Raw genomic sequence first — 18395 nt, 5'->3', positions numbered from 1 at the left:
AACCCCAGACAGTTCCAGATAGCAGCACTAACACAATAGAGGCTCAAGACTTCTCTCAGACACAGAATTACATTATCACATTATCACATTGTAAGAATCTATCTATTATGAGCGTTCAGTTCCATTTCAGTTTCCAGGGTCTTGGTTGCTTTGGTTGCTTTGTTGCTGATTGGGAGTCACACATAAGTAGCCTGTTTTTCCTTTGGGTTTTTGTGGGTGATTGTTTCTGTTTCGTTCATTTTGGACCAGACAGGACTGTTTGCTGTCGTTGCTGTTTTGTTTATAGTGGTTCATTTTATTAAATATTCAAAATGAATACACATCCTCTGCTGCACCTTGGTTTTATTATGACGACGGCCATTACAGGGATTGATTTGCACTTTTCACACCAAAGTACGTTCATCTCTAGGATACAGAACGTGTCTCCTTCCAGAGCGGTATGATGGCTGCGTGGTCCCATGGTGTTTATACTTGCGTACTATTGTTTGTACAGATGAACGTGGTACCTTCAGGCGTTTGGAAATTGCTCCCAAGGATGAATCAGACTTGTGGATGTCTACAATTGTTTTTCTGAGGTCTTGGCTGATTTCTTTTGATTTTCCCATAATGTCAAGCAAAGAGGCACTGAGTATGAAGATAAGTCTTGAAATACATCCACAGGTACACCTCCAATTGACTCAAATGATGTCAATTAGCCTATCAGAAGCTTCTAAAGCCATGACATCATTTTCTGGAATTTTCCAAGCTGTGTATAGGCACAGTCAACTTAGTGTATGTAAACTTCTGACCTACTGGAATTGTGATTCAGTGAATTATAAGTGAAATAATCTGTCTGTAAACAATTGTTGGAAAAATTACTTGTGTCATGCACACGTAGATGTTCTAATCGACTTGCTAAAACTAAAGTTTGTTAACAAGATTTTTGTGGAGTGGTTGAAAAATGAGTTTTAATGATTCCAACCTAAGTGTATGTAAACTTCTGACTTCAACTGAAAATACTTGTTAGATACTGCTGCACTGTCGGAACTAGAAGCATTTCGCTACATTCGCATTAACATCTGCTAAACATTTGTATGTGACCAATAAAATGTGATTTGATTTGATTTGATTTAGAAAGAAAAGCAAGGAGGGAAGCAGAAAAGCAGGGAGGGAAGCAGAAAAGCAGGGAGGGAAGCAGAATAGCAGGGAGGGAAGCAGAAAAGCAGGGAGGGAAGCAGAATAGCAGGGAGGGAAGCAGAAAAGCAGGGAGGGATGCAGCTTTACTGTCTTATACAATCACAAACTGTTGCCACTCAAGACCAACGTCAACTGTGCATTTCCCCCAGAAAGATGATTGTCTCTTTAGGGTAGACCACAAATCACCTGCACTCTGTATAACTATTGCTATAATTTTGCCAATTCACAAATCTTTCTGTTGGATGGAAGGGCGTTTTAGATTCTCCACTGTGTGCCATTTTGTGCATCGCTCCGTCGCTGCAGGCTTCTAGCTTCCGGACAGCAAAGCAGAGGACTGACGTCTAACATGAAGTACATCCCATTCCATTGTCATGGTTCCCATCACAGGTTTAACCCTGCAGGTTTAAAAGCTGTCATACTGAAATCATCAAAGGCCGCACGGTTGTGTCCACACTGAGTACTGCTGGCCACCACAGTTCTCCTAGCGACTACTGGCCACCACAGTTCTCCTAGCCACTACTGGCCACCACAGTTCTCCTAGCCACTACTGGCCACCACAGTTCTCCTAGCCACTGCTGGCCACCACAGCTCTCCAAGCCACTATTGGCCACCACAGTTCTCCTAGCCACTACTGGCCACCACAGTTCTCCTAGCCACTACTGGCCACCACAGTTCTCCTAGCCACTGCTGGCCACCACAGCTCTCCTAGCCACTACTGGCCACCACAGCTCTCCTAGCCACTATTGGCCACCACAGTTCTCCTAGCCACTACTGGCCACCACAGCTCTCCTAGCCACTACTGGCCACCACAGTTCTCCTAGCCACTACTGGCCACCACAGCTCTCCTAGCCACTACTGGCCACCACAGTTCTCCTAGCCACTACTGGCCACCACAGCTCTCCTAGCCAATACTGGCCACCACAGCTCTCTTAGCCACTGCTGGCCACCACAGTTCTCCTAGCCACTGCTGGCCACCACAGCTCTCCGAGCCACTACTGGCCACCACAGCTCTCCTAGCCACTACTGGCCACCACAGTTCTCCTAGCCACTACTGGCCACCACAGCTCTCCTAGCCACTATTGGCCACCACAGTTCTCCTAGCCACTACTGGCCACCACAGCTCTCCTAGCCGCTACTGGCCACCACAGCTCTCCTAGCCACTACTGGCCACCACAGTTCTCCTAGCCACTACTGGCCACCACAGCTCTCCTAGCCACTATTGGCCACCACAGTTCTCCTAGCCACTACTGGCCACCACAGCTCTCCTAGCCACTACTGGCCACCACAGTTCTCCTAGCCACTATTGGCCACCACAGCTCTCCTAGCCACTACTGGCCACCACAGCTCTCCTAGCCACTACTGGACACCACAGTTCTCCTAGCCACTACTGGCCACCACAGTTCTCCTAGCCAATACTGGCCACCACAGCTCTCTTAGCCACTGCTGGCCACCACAGTTCTCCTAGCCACTGCTGGCCACCACAGCTCTCCTAGCCACTACTGGCCACCACAGCTCTCCTAGCCACTACTGGCCACCACAGTTCTCCTAGCCACTACTGGCCACCACAGCTCTCCTAGCCACTATTGGCCACCACAGTTCTCCTAGCCACTACTGGCCACCACAGTTCTCCTAGCCACTGCTGGCCACCACAGCTCTCCTAGCCACTACTGGCCACCACAGCTCTCCTAGCCACTATTGGCCACCACAGTTCTCCTAGCCACTACTGGCCACCACAGCTCTCCTAGCCACTACTGGCCACCACAGTTCTCCTAGCCACTACTGGCCACCACAGCTCTCCTAGCCACTACTGGCCACCACAGTTCTCCTAGCCACTACTGGCCACCACAGCTCTCCTAGCCAATACTGGCCACCACAGCTCTCTTAGCCACTGCTGGCCACCACAGTTCTCCTAGCCACTGCTGGCCACCACAGCTCTCCGAGCCACTACTGGCCACCACAGCTCTCCTAGCCACTACTGGCCACCACAGTTCTCCTAGCCACTACTGGCCACCACAGCTCTCCTAGCCACTATTGGCCACCACAGTTCTCCTAGCCACTACTGGCCACCACAGCTCTCCTAGCCGCTACTGGCCACCACAGTTCTCCTAGCCACTGCTGGCCACCACAGCTCTCCTAGCCACTACTGGCCACCACAGCTCTCCTAGCCACTACTGGCCACCACAGTTCTCATAGCCACTACTGGCCACCACAGCTCTCCTAGCCACTATTGGCCACCACAGTTCTCCTAGCCACTACTGGCCACCACAGTTCTCCTAGCCACTGCTGGCCACCACAGCTCTCCTAGCCACTACTGGCCACCACAGCTCTCCTAGCCACTATTGGCCACCACAGTTCTCCTAGCCACTACTGGCCACCACAGCTCTCCTAGCCACTACTGGCCACCACAGTTCTCCTAGCCACTACTGGCCACCACAGCTCTCCTAGCCACTACTGGCCACCACAGTTCTCCTAGCCACTACTGGCCACCACAGCTCTCCTAGCCAATACTGGCCACCACAGCTCTCTTAGCCACTGCTGGCCACCACAGTTCTCCTAGCCACTGCTGGCCACCACAGCTCTCCGAGCCACTACTGGCCACCACAGCTCTCCTAGCCACTACTGGCCACCACAGTTCTCCTAGCCACTACTGGCCACCACAGCTCTCCTAGCCACTATTGGCCACCACAGTTCTCCTAGCCACTACTGGCCACCACAGCTCTCCTAGCCGCTACTGGCCACCACAGCTCTCCTAGCCACTACTGGCCACCACAGTTCTCCTAGCCACTACTGGCCACCACAGCTCTCCTAGCCACTATTGGCCACCACAGTTCTCCTAGCCACTACTGGCCACCACAGCTCTCCTAGCCACTACTGGCCACCACAGTTCTCCTAGCCACTATTGGCCACCACAGCTCTCCTAGCCACTACTGGCCACCACAGCTCTCCTAGCCACTACTGGCCACCACAGTTCTCCTAGCCACTACTGGCCACCACAGTTCTCCTAGCCAATACTGGCCACCACAGCTCTCTTAGCCACTGCTGGCCACCACAGTTCTCCTAGCCACTGCTGGCCACCACAGTTCTCCTAGCCACTACTGGCCACCACAGCTCTCCTAGCCACTACTGGCCACCACAGTTCTCCTAGCCACTACTGGCCACCACAGCTCTCCTAGCCACTATTGGCCACCACAGTTCTCCTAGCCACTACTGGCCACCACAGCTCTCCTAGCCGCTACTGGCCACCACAGCTCTCCTAGCCACTACTGGCCACCACAGTTCTCCTAGCCACTACTGGCCACCACAGCTCTCCTAGCCACTATTGGCCACCACAGTTTCCCTAGCCACTACTGGCCACCACAGCTCTCCTAGCCACTACTGGCCACCACAGTTCTCCTAGCCACTGCTGGCCACCACAGTTCTCCTAGCCACTACTGGCCACCACAGCTCTCCTAGCCACTACTGGCCACCACAGTTCTCCTAGACACTATTGGCCACCACAGCTCTCCTAGCCACTGCTGGCCACCACAGCTCTCCTAGCCACTACTGGCCACCACAGTTCTCCTAGCCACTACTGGCCATCACAGCTCTCCTAGCCACTGCTGGCCACCACAGTTCTCCTAGCCACTGCTGGCCACCACAGCTCCCCTAGCCACTGCTGGCCACCACCGTTCTCCTAGCCACTACTGGCCACCACAGTTCTCCTAGCCACTGCTGGCCACCACAGCTCCCCTAGCCACTGCTGGCCACCACAGTTCTCCTAGCCACTACTGGCCATCACAGCTCTCCTAGCCACTGCTGGCCACCACAGTTCTCCTAGCCACTGCTGGCCACCACAGCTCCCCTAGCCACTGCTGGCCACCACAGTTCTCCTAGCCACTACTGGCCACCACAGTTCTCCTAGCCACTGCTGGCCACCACAGCTCCCCTAGCCACTGCTGGCCACCACAGTTCTCCTAGCCACTACTGGCCACCACAGCTCTCCTAGCCACTGCTGCCCACCACAGTTCTCCTAGCCACTATTGGCCACCACAGTTCTCCTAGCCAATACCAGCGGCTAGCCAATGTCATAGTTCACATGTGACATGCCATTACACTTCCCTTTAAGTCATCTTAACGGATGTAATGTAAGGCCCCACTGTCTTTTTCCAACGCCTGTCTTTGTCTCCAAGTATCCAATGCCATGGGAAAAAAGGGTGATACATTGACAGCAGTAAGGAGGTCTCTCATTCTCCCTTAACCAAAAGGGCTGGGAGGCGATTTGGTCACATAGAGAGACAGGGACAGGCAGTCACAGAGAATGAACTCTGAAATCACTGGTCTTAGTAAAACCACGTCCTCTACTAAACAGGGTGGCAGTAGGGGTTGTGGTCCAGGTCTCAACCACACAGAGCCGTCACAAAGAACCCACTTTCCTCTGGCTAACCGGGCCCCCATGGATCCTGCTGTCTGTATCCAGTTACTAATCTACTGTCCCTGACTCTGACCGGTGGCCAATCAAATGTTGGCGCTGCCTGCCCAACAGGCAGGGTAGTCTGCGCTAGGTTGCACCGCGCTAGAGAGGTGAAGACTGCGACCAGAGCAAATCCACTCCAGCTGTGCAGCCCCTGAGAACCAGAGAGAGGGATGGAGGCAGAGACAGAGAGAGGGCAGAATTATGAGAGAGAAAGGCAGGAATGGAGAGATGGATCAAGAAAAGAAGGAAAGAGAGAGAGAGGGCTTTTTAGAAGGGTGGTCAGGAAACTCTGAGCAGTGTGGTCACTTGACAGCTGTGGTCTTCTAGAATCAGAGGATTCTATCCCCTCAGGGAGTTCTGACCCAGAGAGGAACAAGGACTCTGTGGTCGTATCGACCGTACAGTGAAGTAAAGGAAATGCATACTTACTTATTCGGAGAGAAAAAAACACTTCCGTACCAACTCAGTGGGAGGTTGTTCCTGTTTCATTCACTGGAGAAAGATATCGCCTGCTATTAAAAGTTGTACATTTCACAAACAGTAATGATCAACAATTTCATTTAACTACAAATAAAATAAATTGACTGCCCATTGTTCGTACAATCCCCTTCTAACTAAAGAAGAACCAGAGGCCATTGTTCAACGTGTAAATGCTCCAGTTAACTTAAGTCTGAACACCTACCATATCATACGAGCATAACATTCCCCATTGAGAAGTTGTGTATGGAAGAGTGAACCTTGTTGATGAAACACCTATTATCCTCAGAGGGTGAAGACAAGTGGTAATCTATTCTAGCTCAACACTGACGTGTGTCTTTATCAAGTTGATCCTGTGTTTATCTCTGTGATAGCTGTACTGGTCATGGTGACAGAGGTCTCTAAGACGCTCTGACACCTCTCTGTAGAAGAACAGTCAAGCGAAGTGTTTGTTTGTCTTCCTGCTAAAACCACACCGTTTGTCTGCATATTTACTATTTCTCTCTTTCTTACCTTCTATTTCTTTCTGTCTCAACCTACCTCTCCAACTCTCTCTCTCTCTCTCTCTCTCTCTCTCTCTCTCACACACGCAAACGTTCTCTCTTTCCCTCCACCCCTCCCATCTCTGCCTTCCCTTTCTATGTGGTGTAATTCCAGTTTATTCAGCCAGACCTCCCCAGAGCACCTAAACACAGGCAGGTAAATTACCGCAGCATGGCGGCTGGCTGGCGCTCTTCCTCTCTCCCTCTTTCTGCCCGAGGGGTCAGTCAGTGTCATTGTTGACATTGGACACATGCTCATCTAATATAAAATCTTCTCATTTGATTTGGACTGTAATTATGTCGTTAAAAAAAAAATAGCTGTGAAGGCTGTGGCCTGCCAGTGTGATCTGCTTTCATCAAGTGCAGACTGGTTTAATTATAGACTATAGACAGTGTTCACCATCCCATCATCAGCCCTTGTTCACTAGGCCTGGCTGGGCAGCCTGCCTGTCCTGCTGTTTCTTTAAGACATCACATTCTTTTATAGTGTGTTAATCACAAGGCAATAGGAGCTGTTAGCGATGTGATGAGATGTCTCAGGGTGGAAGAGCTGCTTGGAGCCTGGACACTAGTTCATACAGATCCTGGGAATGGGAGGGAGGGGAGGGAGGGGGGGAGGGAGGTGATGGGGGAATATACAGTTAAGCGATTGAGCATGATGATGGAATTTTATGTCTCGACTTTTTGTTTTTTGATGTGTGTGGGTGCGCACGCGCGTTTGATAATTATATGGGTTTTTTTCAGATCTGAAGCATACTGACATACTGACATTAAAGGAATGATTGTAGTCGCTGTGTTTCAAATTTGGAAAATTACTCAGACATATGGTTGCAAAACTCTGGGAACGTTCAAGAAATCCCCTGGTTTTCTCCAAAATCCCAGTTGGAGGACTTCCAATATCAGAGGGGAATACGCAGGACATCTGCATCCCTACAACCAGGATTTCTGAAAAACCAGGGAATTTATTGGACGTTCCTTTGCCACCTTACTCAGACATCAGTTCACCTGAATCGGACTACTTTGACAAGTTACTAATAGGTTGGAAAACATTTTCTTTAAGCCCATATATGAGGGTTTTATTTATTTATTTAACCTTTATTTAACTAGGCAAGTCAGTTAAGAACAAATTCTTATTTACAATGAAGACCTACTAAAAGGCAAAAGGCTTCCTGCGGGGACGGGGGTTAGGGATTAAAAAATAAAACAATGTAAATATAGGACACATCACAACAAGAGAGAACACTACATAAAGAGAGACCTAAGACAACAGCATAGCAAGGCAGCAACACAACATAACAACAACATGGTAGCAGCACAACATGGTAGAAACACAACATGGTAGCAGCATGAAACATGGTACAAATATTATTGGGCAGAGACAACAGCACAAAGGGCAAAAAGGTAGAGACAACAGTACATCACACAAAGCAGCCATAACTGTCAGTAAGAGTAAGTCTTTGAATAAAATACTGTCAGTAAGTCTTTGAATGAAGAGATGGAGATAAAACTGTCCAGTTTGAGTGTTTGTTGCAGCTCTTTCCAGTCGCTAGCTGCAGTGAACTGAAAAGAGGAACGACCCAGGGATGTGTGTGCTTTGGGGACCTTTAACAGAATGTGACTGGCAGAACGGGGGTTGTATGTGGAGGATGAGGGCTGCAGTAGATATCTCAGATAGGGGGGAGTGAGGCCTAAGAGGGTTTTATAAATAAGCATCAACCAGTGGGTCTTGTGACGGGTATAAAGAGATGACCAGTTTACAGAGGAGTATAGAGTGCAGTGTGTCCTATAAGGAGCATTGGTGGCAAATCTGATGGCCGAATGGTAAAGAACATCTAGCCGCTTGAGAGCACCCTTACCTGCCGATCTATAAATTATGTCTCCATAATCTAGCATGGGTAGGATGGTCATCTAAATCAGGGTTAGTTTGGCAGCTGGGGTGAAAGAGAAGCGATTACAATAGAGGAAACCAAGTCTGGATTTAACCTTAGCCTGCAGCTTTAATATGTGCTGAGAAGGACAGCACACTGTCTAGCCATACTTGTATGAGGTGACTACCTCAAGCTCTAATCCCTCAGAGGTAGTAATAACACCTGTGGGAGGAGGGGCATACTTCTTACCAAACCACATGACATTTGTTTTGGAGGTGTTCAGAACAAGGTTAAGGGTAGAGAAAGCTTGTTGGACACTAAGAAAGCTTTGTTGTAGAGCATTTAACACAAAATCTGGGGAGGGGCCAGCTGAGTATAAGACTATCATCTGCATATAAATGGATGAGAGAGCTTCCTCCTGCCTGAGCTATGTTGTTGATGTAAATTGAGAAGAGCTTGGAGCCTAGGATCAAGCCTTGGTGTACTCCCTTGGTGACAGGCAGTGGCTGAGACAGCAGATTTTCTGACTTTATACACTGCACTCTTTCAAATCAAATCAAATGTATTTGTCACATACACATGGTTAGCAGATGTTAATGCAAGTGTAGCGAAATGCTTGTGCTTCTAGTTCCGACCATGCAGTAATATCTAACAAGTAATATAACCTAACAATTTCACAACAACTACCTTATACACACACAAGTGTAAAGGAATGAATACGAATATGTACATAAAAATATATAAATGAGTGATGGCCGAACGGCATAGGCAAGATGCAGTAGATGGTATAGGGTACAGTATATACATATGAGATGAGTAATGTAGGGTATTAAAACATAAAGCGGCATTGTTTAAAGTGGCTAGTGATACATTACATCAAGAGAGAGATAGTTAGCAAACCAGCCCAAAGACTCCTCAGAGACACCAATACTCCTTAGCCGACCGACAAGAATGGAATGGTCCACCGTATCAAAAGCTTTGGCCAAGTCAATAAAAATAGCAGCACAATATTGCTTAGAATCAAGGGCAATAGTGACATCATTAAGGACCTTTAAGGTTGCACATCCATAACATGGGCAGAAACCAGATTGCATACCAGAGAGAATACTATAGACATCAAGAAAGCTAGTCAGTTGATTATTGACACGTTTTTCCAACACTTTTGATAAACAGGGCAAAATAGAAATAGGCCTATCACAGTTAGGATCAGCTTGATCTCCCCCTTTAAATAAAGGACGAACCGTGGCTGCCTTCCAATGCAAGCAATGGGAACCTCCCCAGAAAGGAGAGACAGGTTAAAAAGGTCAGAGATAGGCTTGAAGAAAGTAGAAAGGGTCTAAACAATCTGACTCAGACGTTTTTTTCGGGGTCAAGTTTAAGGAGCTCCTTTAGCACCTCAGATTCAGTGACTGCCTGCAGGGAGAAACTTTGCAGCGGGGCAGGGGAAAAAAAGGGAGAAGCATCGGGGATAGTCGCATTAGGAGTGGGAGATGAGGAAATGTTGGATGGGCAAGGAGGCATGGCTGAGTCAAATAGGAATCCTGACTTAATGAAGTGGTGATTAAAAAGCTCAGCCATGTGCTTCTTGTCAGTAACAACCACATCATCAACTTTAAGGGACATGGGCAGCTGTGAGGAGGAGGGTTTATTCTCCAGGTCTTTAACCGTTTTCCAGAACTTCTTTGGGTTAGACCCACAGAGAGAACTGCTCCTTAAAGTAACTAACGTGGGCCTTCCGGATAGACTGAGTGAACTTATTTCTCATTCGCCTGAACGAGAGCCAGTCAATCTGAGTATGCGTGTGCCGTTCCCCAAATGAAATTCTTGACGTGGAGTAACTCTGCAAGATCACGGTCAAACCAGGGGCTGAACCTGTTTTGAATTCTCATTTTCTTTATGGGGGTGTGTTTGTTAACAATCCCACTGAAAATATCAAAAAAGAAGGTCCAAGCGTCTTCGACAGAGCTGATCCTATACCATTTTGTAGAGGCCAGTTCATGAAGGAAGACTTGCTCATTAAAGTTTTTTAGCAAGTGTCTATGACAAATCAGGACAGGTTGTTTCACTGAGCAGCCATTACGAACACAGGCTGTAAAACAGTGATCACTAAGGTCATTACAGAAAACACCAGACTGATACCTATCAGGATTATTTGTGAGGATAACATCGAGGAGAGTAGCCTTTTCTGGGTGTTTGGAGTCATACCTTGTGGGATTGGTAATAATCTGAGAAAGATTTAGGGAGTCCCATTGCTTTAGGATTTGGTCAGGTGGTTTAAGCATGTCCCAGTTTAGGTCACCTTGCAGGACAAATTCAGACTTAGTGTAAGGGTCCAGGAAAGTGCTTAGGAGCAGGTAGGGTACAGGCCGGTGCTGATGGAGGACAATAGCACCCAGCAACAGTCAACAAAGAGCTATTTGAAAGTTTAATGCTTAAAACCAGCAAATCAAATTGTTTGGGGACAGACTTGGTGGAGACAACCGAGCACTGAAGGTGTTCCTTGGCCACTCCCCTAACTTTGGAAGATCTGTCTTGCCGAAAAAGGTTGGAACCAGAAAGGTTAACATCAGTATTCAAAACACTCTTCCTTAACCACGTCTCAGTACTGACCAACACATCTGGATTGGAGCTGTGAATCCACACTTTCAATTGATCCATTTTAGGTAATAAGCTTCTAGTGTTAACGTGCTGAAAACCCAGGCTTTTACGAGAGCAGAAATCAGTGAAACACATATCAGAGCACAAGTCAGAATTGGGGCTAGCAACAGTAGATGGGTCAGGGTGTACGTGCACATTTCCAGATATCAGCAGCAGTAATACAATCAGGGCACGGCAGAGGACAGGGAGAGCTCTACAGTGCTGATTTATGACCTGTGCATCATGTGCATCAGATGGCAACAAGATCATATTGTACAGCAGTTTACTTCAACAGATATTTTATCAATACTTTACAAGTACTCTTAAAGATTTAGCTACTGTAGCTAAAGTATAACTTATGGCCTCATAATCAATGAATCTGTTCCACTTTGGGTAGAGCTACAGTACTGTATTAAAAATAAAAAAATAAAAAACATTATTCTGGGAACAAGACTCTCTGAAGTGTTATGGACATTGGAGATGTTATCTGTGCATTTTATGTGCAGACGACTTCCTTCTACACGCTGCCTTGTCTTTGTAATCTGGCTGTTCATGGTCAATATCTTAATGTGTATCTTCTAGGCTCTATATTTACCACATGGTTCATTTAAAGCACATCTTTAGCTGTTATATAGATCTTCACAGCAGGGTGCCAAATCAGGCGGTGAGCTGAGCGCTGCTGTTACATGGAGCCAATACATATTTCTAGCCCTTCCACTTCCACCGTTTAAAGATAAACTGCAGATTAGTGTTATTTACTCGTAGATATATTTGATTTTGATCATATATGATTAATCTTCAGAAAGTTAAATTTAAAGGTAATGCCTCCGATTGAGACGGCATGTGCTGCATTTACCACGGGAACATTGCCTTTAAATTTCTATCGCGCTGTTGCACAGCTCTTCAGCTCTACGGATTGACTCGAGCCCTAAGATAACCCTGTTATTGGGGTGAATTCTAATTGCCAGTGACATGTATTCTTAGTCTCCCATTGACATCAATGAATAACTGAGTGAAAAATCTGGGGAAACGTGGAAGTTAGGATTGCCTCATTTTAAGCACGTAGTCCCATATCATGTAGACTTCAGAGTCATGGCTCGATCCATCACATCATTATCTATCTACAATATTAAACTCCTGACTGCACCCTCCTTGGCTTCCAAGCATTTCCTGGTGCCACCTTATTAGTCTTCCCTTCTTCAAGTGGAGGGCTCAGTGATTGTGTCAGAGTAGAGTAGTTCCTCAAGTGTTCGTCCTCTCCTCCTCTCCCCCTCTCTTCCTCTCCCCCTATCTTCCTCTCTTCCTCTCCTCTCCCCCTCTCTTCCTCTCCTCCTCTATTCCTCTCTTCCTCTCCTCCTCTCCTCCTCTCCTCCTCTCCTCCACCATCATTGTCTTCAGTGAAAGGCCCCACCTGCCTGGCTAATAAAACCTTGCATGTCATTTCAGGATATCAGGAAGTGAGGTAACACAAAGGGCTCACTAGGGGTCATGTAAAGTTCTAGTCAGGGTTGGCATGGTTACTTTCTAAATGTAATCCGTTTCAGTTACTAGTTACCTGTCCAAAATTGTAATCAGTAAAGTAACTTTTGGATTACCCAAACTCAGTAACGTAATCTGGTTACCTTCCGTTACTTTTAGATTACTTTCCCCTTAAGAGGCATTAGAAGAAGACAAAAATGTATGTTACCAATTGAACGATAAATCAATGTTAAAGTTTACATAGCTGGCCATATATGGATGTTCAATGTTACTTTATGGGTTGGTTATTTAGGCTTCTTCTAACCCATCACTTTCTACTACATATAATAATACAATTAAATTATATCTTTACATTAATATATATAATTTACAAGTCCAAAAATGGATGTAGCAACTACAGATTGCCCCTTAAAGTCTTTCAGAAGTGTGCCAGTTTGAGCATGTGTCCTTTAGGCCTATGGATTTATTTTTTATCAGCATGAATTATATTGAGCAATAAAAGCCCCACTTTTATTCCATAGGCTGGGATCCACACTATGCAGCTGTTGTTAGAGCGCATTTTTCACTGGCTCTCCACTGGTTGATAGGCAGCTTAAACTTCTCGAATTCAACCATTATTGGGTTCAAATATACATTTAGATGTGTGAACTGTCATCTACAACAACCACAATCCGTAAGGTGAAAATAGCGAGAGAGCAGCAGTGTGATCCACATTAATGCGCTATGTAGATATCAATAATAAGTGATATCCGTATCGCCGTAGACTACACCACTGCTGTCATCCTTACCTCCAAGCCTTTATTCAAGTTGAATAATCTTTGGATGCCGACAGCAGTCGCACCACTGGAAGACATAGCTTGGACTGTAGCCTACAAAAGCCTATTCCTGCTCTTTTCCCGTGACTTGTGGTCAGACTCGATCAGGTGGAACAAACTTAAACTTGCGCCTTTTTTCAACGCTGATTTGAATGTCATTAAGAAAACAGAAAAGTGTCAAAGATTATTTCTCGCAAACATCCTTTCTGAATTTATAAGTAATCTTCGAAGTAATCATCTAGTTTTTCAAAAGTAGCTGTAATCTGATTACAATATTTTTTGCTGGTAATGTAACGGATGACAGTTACCGTTTTTATTGTAATCCGTTACTCCCCAACCCTGGTTCCCGTGTTCTACAGCATCATACTGAGGGCAGCTGCTACTGAGGGCAAGGCGTCAAGCACCATTACTAGATATAGGGTTAATCATTATCACTCAGCAGTGGCTTCCTGAACTATAAAGAATGATAATAATGTTAGTATATTGTAATGTATAGCGTCACATTGAGGGCAGATGTTAGATCTACATATTGAGAGCACGGCTTCAAGCACCATCACTAGAGATAAGATGAATCAAGCTTGGTGGTGATATAATGCAGATGCTATTTTACATCAAGTTGAGGGTAGCAGGTGATGCTAAAGCACCAGTCCCCAGACATAGGGTCATTACTGCTAAAGATGCAGCCAGAGATCACAATAGTTGTTCAAATCGAGGACAGGTCTGAATGAACAAAAGAGACAAAATATTAAAATGTATTAGAATAGTTTGAGGATCCCCTCGTCTCTGAGGAATTATCCTCGGTGGTGGTGGGGAAATGGATGGTCATCAGTAAATTGTTGCTGTAACACTGCAAGTAAGGGAACTAAAGCAAGTTAACAAATAAATACGTCACAAGATTTAAGCCCGTTGGTTGAGGGAGAAGAAGGAGATTTTTGCATGAGGTTATTCAGCAAGAAATATTTTTGTGCCATGCTCATAGGTTAAAAGGTATCAGGTGAATGACATTCCGCATGTGTTTAAGAGTAAAGGAAGAGGAGAGACATGACTCTACACTGATGATGGTAGTGTTTGTGAACACTACCATATAAATATGAACTATGCCCATAGAGGAAACACTGTGAATGACATTAAGCAAAGGGAAAAGGAAAGGGGCATACCTAGTCAGTTGGTCAACTGGATGCATTCAACTGAAATGTGTCTTCCTACATTTATCCCAACCGCTGGCTGCCATAATCGACATCCACGTCTTCGGCGCCCGGGGAACAGTGGGTTAACTGCCTTGTTCAGGGGTAGAATGACAGATTTTAACCTTGTCAGCTCGGCGATTCGATCCAGCAACCTTTCGGTTACTGGCCTCAATTATGTTTACCGAATGAAGTTAAAGTGAGCTAGCCATACAGACCGCCTTACTAATTGAACCTAAGTTATCAACTATGTTTATTTAAGCATTTTTAGTAATGTCGGTAATGTAAGATGTGATAACGTCAGCAGTAATGGTGATTAGTCACATGAATAAAACGTCAGATAGGGCAACTGAAACTTTTATTGGACTTGGTGACTTTCTTTTCAGCACATTACAAAAATACATATATATTCAAAACAGCTGATCTGTAACGTTACTGCTGCTTTGAAACAATAATGCAGTCCATCAAAAAAAACAAGAAAAATATTTTTTTACAAATAGCAAAAGTCGTGAAAGTTGAAAATGTGTTAAGATGTCATGTTAAGTGCCATCACAAGTATTTCTACCAACCAGGAGAAGAGATGTTGTCCATGAATGTCTCCTAATATACATTTTATGAAAAGCATTTCTCCCAGAACCCATTGTAAAATCCCAATCTCAAAATTCCTCTGATATTCTGGATGATTTCAAAACATTTTCACATTTTTGTTATTGTATTTTTTAACATACATTTTAGGATAGCTTTACCAAAAAAAATAAAACATTTAAACATTGACAAAAAGCAACACCATTTGAATCGACTCACAATTGGATTCGGCTGTGAAAATAGGTTATAACAGAATGTTGGCACCACTTAAAAAAAAAAGGCTGCATCCCTTGTCAATATTACAAATACACTGGGTATTGTCATAAAGCGAGCAAGAAATGATACTTAACTAGTCATAAGAATCTATTTTAAAATCCCTCCACCATGATAATCATAGAAAACTGCTCGCTATGGCATTCAAAACATTGAAGAAAAGAATACTTTGTTATTTCAAAACACAGAGGATATCATCATTAACATACTTCAAACACTGTAAACATTATTCTGAGACCGAATGTCCTTGTACGAATTGACTTGTTCTGTTCTGCTGTCTGTCTTCCTGGTTTCTCCTATCCACTGTCTCAATGCTATAAAATAAACTCCAGAAAAGGCATATTTTAATGGTTTATATGAAACTTGTTCAGAATTGAGAATTGTAGTTTTCTCCTCTCCACTTTCTCAATTGAAATATAACATAACTAAATTCATATTTCAATAGTTATTATCAAACTTGTTCTGAAGTGAGAATTGTAGAACTATGTGTAGGAATACCGTAAATATTCACTCTTATTGTATATCAAAATCTGATTTCTGTCAACAAGCTAATAATAAATAGGAATAACCTCCTTCGAAGCACACCCATGTCCAATTGGCTAAAAACACACAGCAAATTTAAACCAGGTATGTGAGGTGATATCTTTGAGGTGAGATGATTTACTCTGTTGGAGATGATTGTATTAAGGGATGATGTGGCCTAAATCTTCCCTAATATTGGTCCTTTCTCTCTCTCTGATGTCACTGGTATTAGATTTGACAAGCAGATATGCATTTGGGTTTAAATACAATTTTCATATGCTTTAAATTTTGTTTGCATTACTTTGATCCTTGCGCGGATCTCTCTCGCTCTCGTTCCCTCTATTTCTCTCTTTCTTTCCTTCTCTTTCTCTCTCTCTCTCTCTCTTCTCTATTTCAGTCTTTCATGATCTACCTCAAGAATGATCCAATCAGATCTCAAGGTCGTGTGGCCATCATCCTAACAGCTGTGCTGGACATTATTAACATAATTCAATGTAACTCAAAAAGCCTTTTTTTTTTAGATACATCCCAGGATGAGCCATCCTCATTCCTCACAGCTGAAAATCCCAAATTGTAAATCTGATATTGTGCGTTAAACCCCATATCACTTTGAGAAGCAACATTAACAACCCCCACCTTTTCTTTTTCAAAGCTGTGTGTGTGTTGAGTTAGTGAGGTGTGAAAGCAGCCAGGCAGATTGAGGCTTAGAGCACACAATGGAGAAACACAGGCATTGATATGAAATACATTTTGATACTGGTTTTGCTGAATCCTGAGGGGATAAGAACTCACCCAGGTTGAACAGAACATTACTGTTCTAGAATTCCCCAGACGGAACAATGGAATGATTCTAGAAGTGAAATGTACTGTACGATGTAGAATGTTTAAAAGTTTAACTTCACTAATTGCCGTTGATTAAGCTTCATCAAGTGTCAAGAGAGAGTAATGACCTTGCCACTATGTTGTTAAAATGTAAACAGTATGACCATAGGAAGGAAGCACTATTGAGAGGACCTGTATTGCAATAATCTGGTAAAATGAGTAAAAAAAAAAAAAGAATGTAGCTATATTATTCAGTACGTAGACAACTCAAGCAGCTAGTCTTCTGATTGATTTATAGTGGCCATTGTGAATGTAAAATACAGGGCTGGTATTCTAGATCAAATAATTTTTTTTATTTAGAAATGTTTGAAGAATAAAAAAAGGCCTCCCAAAACGTCCACAAATAAACGTGTATATAACTGTTCTCCTTTCCACAGTTACTACAGCAAATGAACTGATGTATGTCAAATATCCCATGGTGATTTAATCCTGCATCTAAGGAATGTTAGTCAATGTGTGCAACCGCTATATACATCCCCTGCTCATACTGGGGATATACGGCTGGAACACATCATTATAATAATTGCATTTTGACATTGTACAACACATGCTGATATTTATAAAAATGATCATTTTGTTTGTATAAAATTGTCTGTAACCTCTTCAGATTTTTAAAACAACAACATTTGGGATTTATTTTATTCTAAAATTATAATTAATATTTTATTGTCATATTGACATTCAGTGCTTTATGTCACATACGAGGAGATGGATTGTAGTCCGCTGTTTGACCTAAAAGGGTAATAATAAGACAGTTTAAAAATAAATAATTTCGATCATAATTTTTAGAAGTTGACCTCTTCGCATTAATTTAGTCAGTTAACAATTAAAATCATATTTCTAATCAAGTGTGACCTGTTTCCAGTTAGGGATTTTTTTACTGTGCATGCCCAATATCTTTACAAAACTCCAATAAATACAGACATTATTGCACAGTAGAAAAGCTCCAGGGATTCCTAAATTATAAAATCCTCAGATAGATCAATAGTTGGCGGGAAACAAAGCATTTCTAGAACAGTCCCCCATTCCATGTTTCCCTTTGTTTATGTTTCTCAGGTGGCAGTTTCTGTGACAAAAAGAACCAACAAAAACAGAATAACATACATCAAATTGTCCAAAAATATTCAAGAGGAGAAAAATGATCCAGCCAAACCCCGTGTTGAAGTCCTGTAAGTGTTCATTCAGAAGGAGTCTGTTGTGTTAGCCTAGCCTGTAGCCTTTAGCTTTAGCCTTAGCCTTAGCTTTAGCTTTAGCCTAGCATAACCTAGCCTCTCTCAGCCTCCTCCAGTTTGACGTCGCTGGCCATCAAGTGTTCCCCGTGCCACTTCTTCATGTGTTTCTCCAGGGTGCTGTAGACGCTGAAGGGCATGTGGCAGATATCACAGCGGTACACCTCCTTCCCAAACTGCCCGTGGGTCTTCATGTGGCGAGTTAGCTTGGAGCTCTGGGCGCAGGCGTAGCTGCACAGGTCGCACTTGTAGGGCCTCTCACCCGTGTGGCTG

At 44.3% G+C, this 18395-nt stretch overlaps 1 protein-coding gene across 1 annotated transcript in view; it reads right to left on the bottom strand.

Annotated features, from left to right (window-relative positions):
• Positions 1 to 14972: 14972 nt before the first annotated feature.
• Positions 14973 to 18395, bottom strand: part of LOC106608246 (B-cell lymphoma/leukemia 11B) — a 61151-nt gene continuing 57728 nt past the window's right edge. Inside the window, exon 5 of the mRNA XM_045721101.2 lies at positions 14973 to 18395. This exon is cut by the window's right edge and continues 359 nt beyond it. Coding sequence (XP_045577057.1) covers positions 18158 to 18395 — 238 coding nt within the window. The 3' untranslated portion in view covers positions 14973 to 18157.

Source organism: Salmo salar, chromosome 06 (assembly GCF_965601325.2).
Source record: "Salmo salar chromosome 06, fSalSal1, whole genome shotgun sequence".
Classification (NCBI taxonomy): Eukaryota; Metazoa; Chordata; class Actinopteri; order Salmoniformes; family Salmonidae; genus Salmo; species Salmo salar.
The sequence above is the reverse complement of the archived record's forward strand: the minus strand, read 5'-3'. Positions and strand labels throughout refer to the sequence as shown.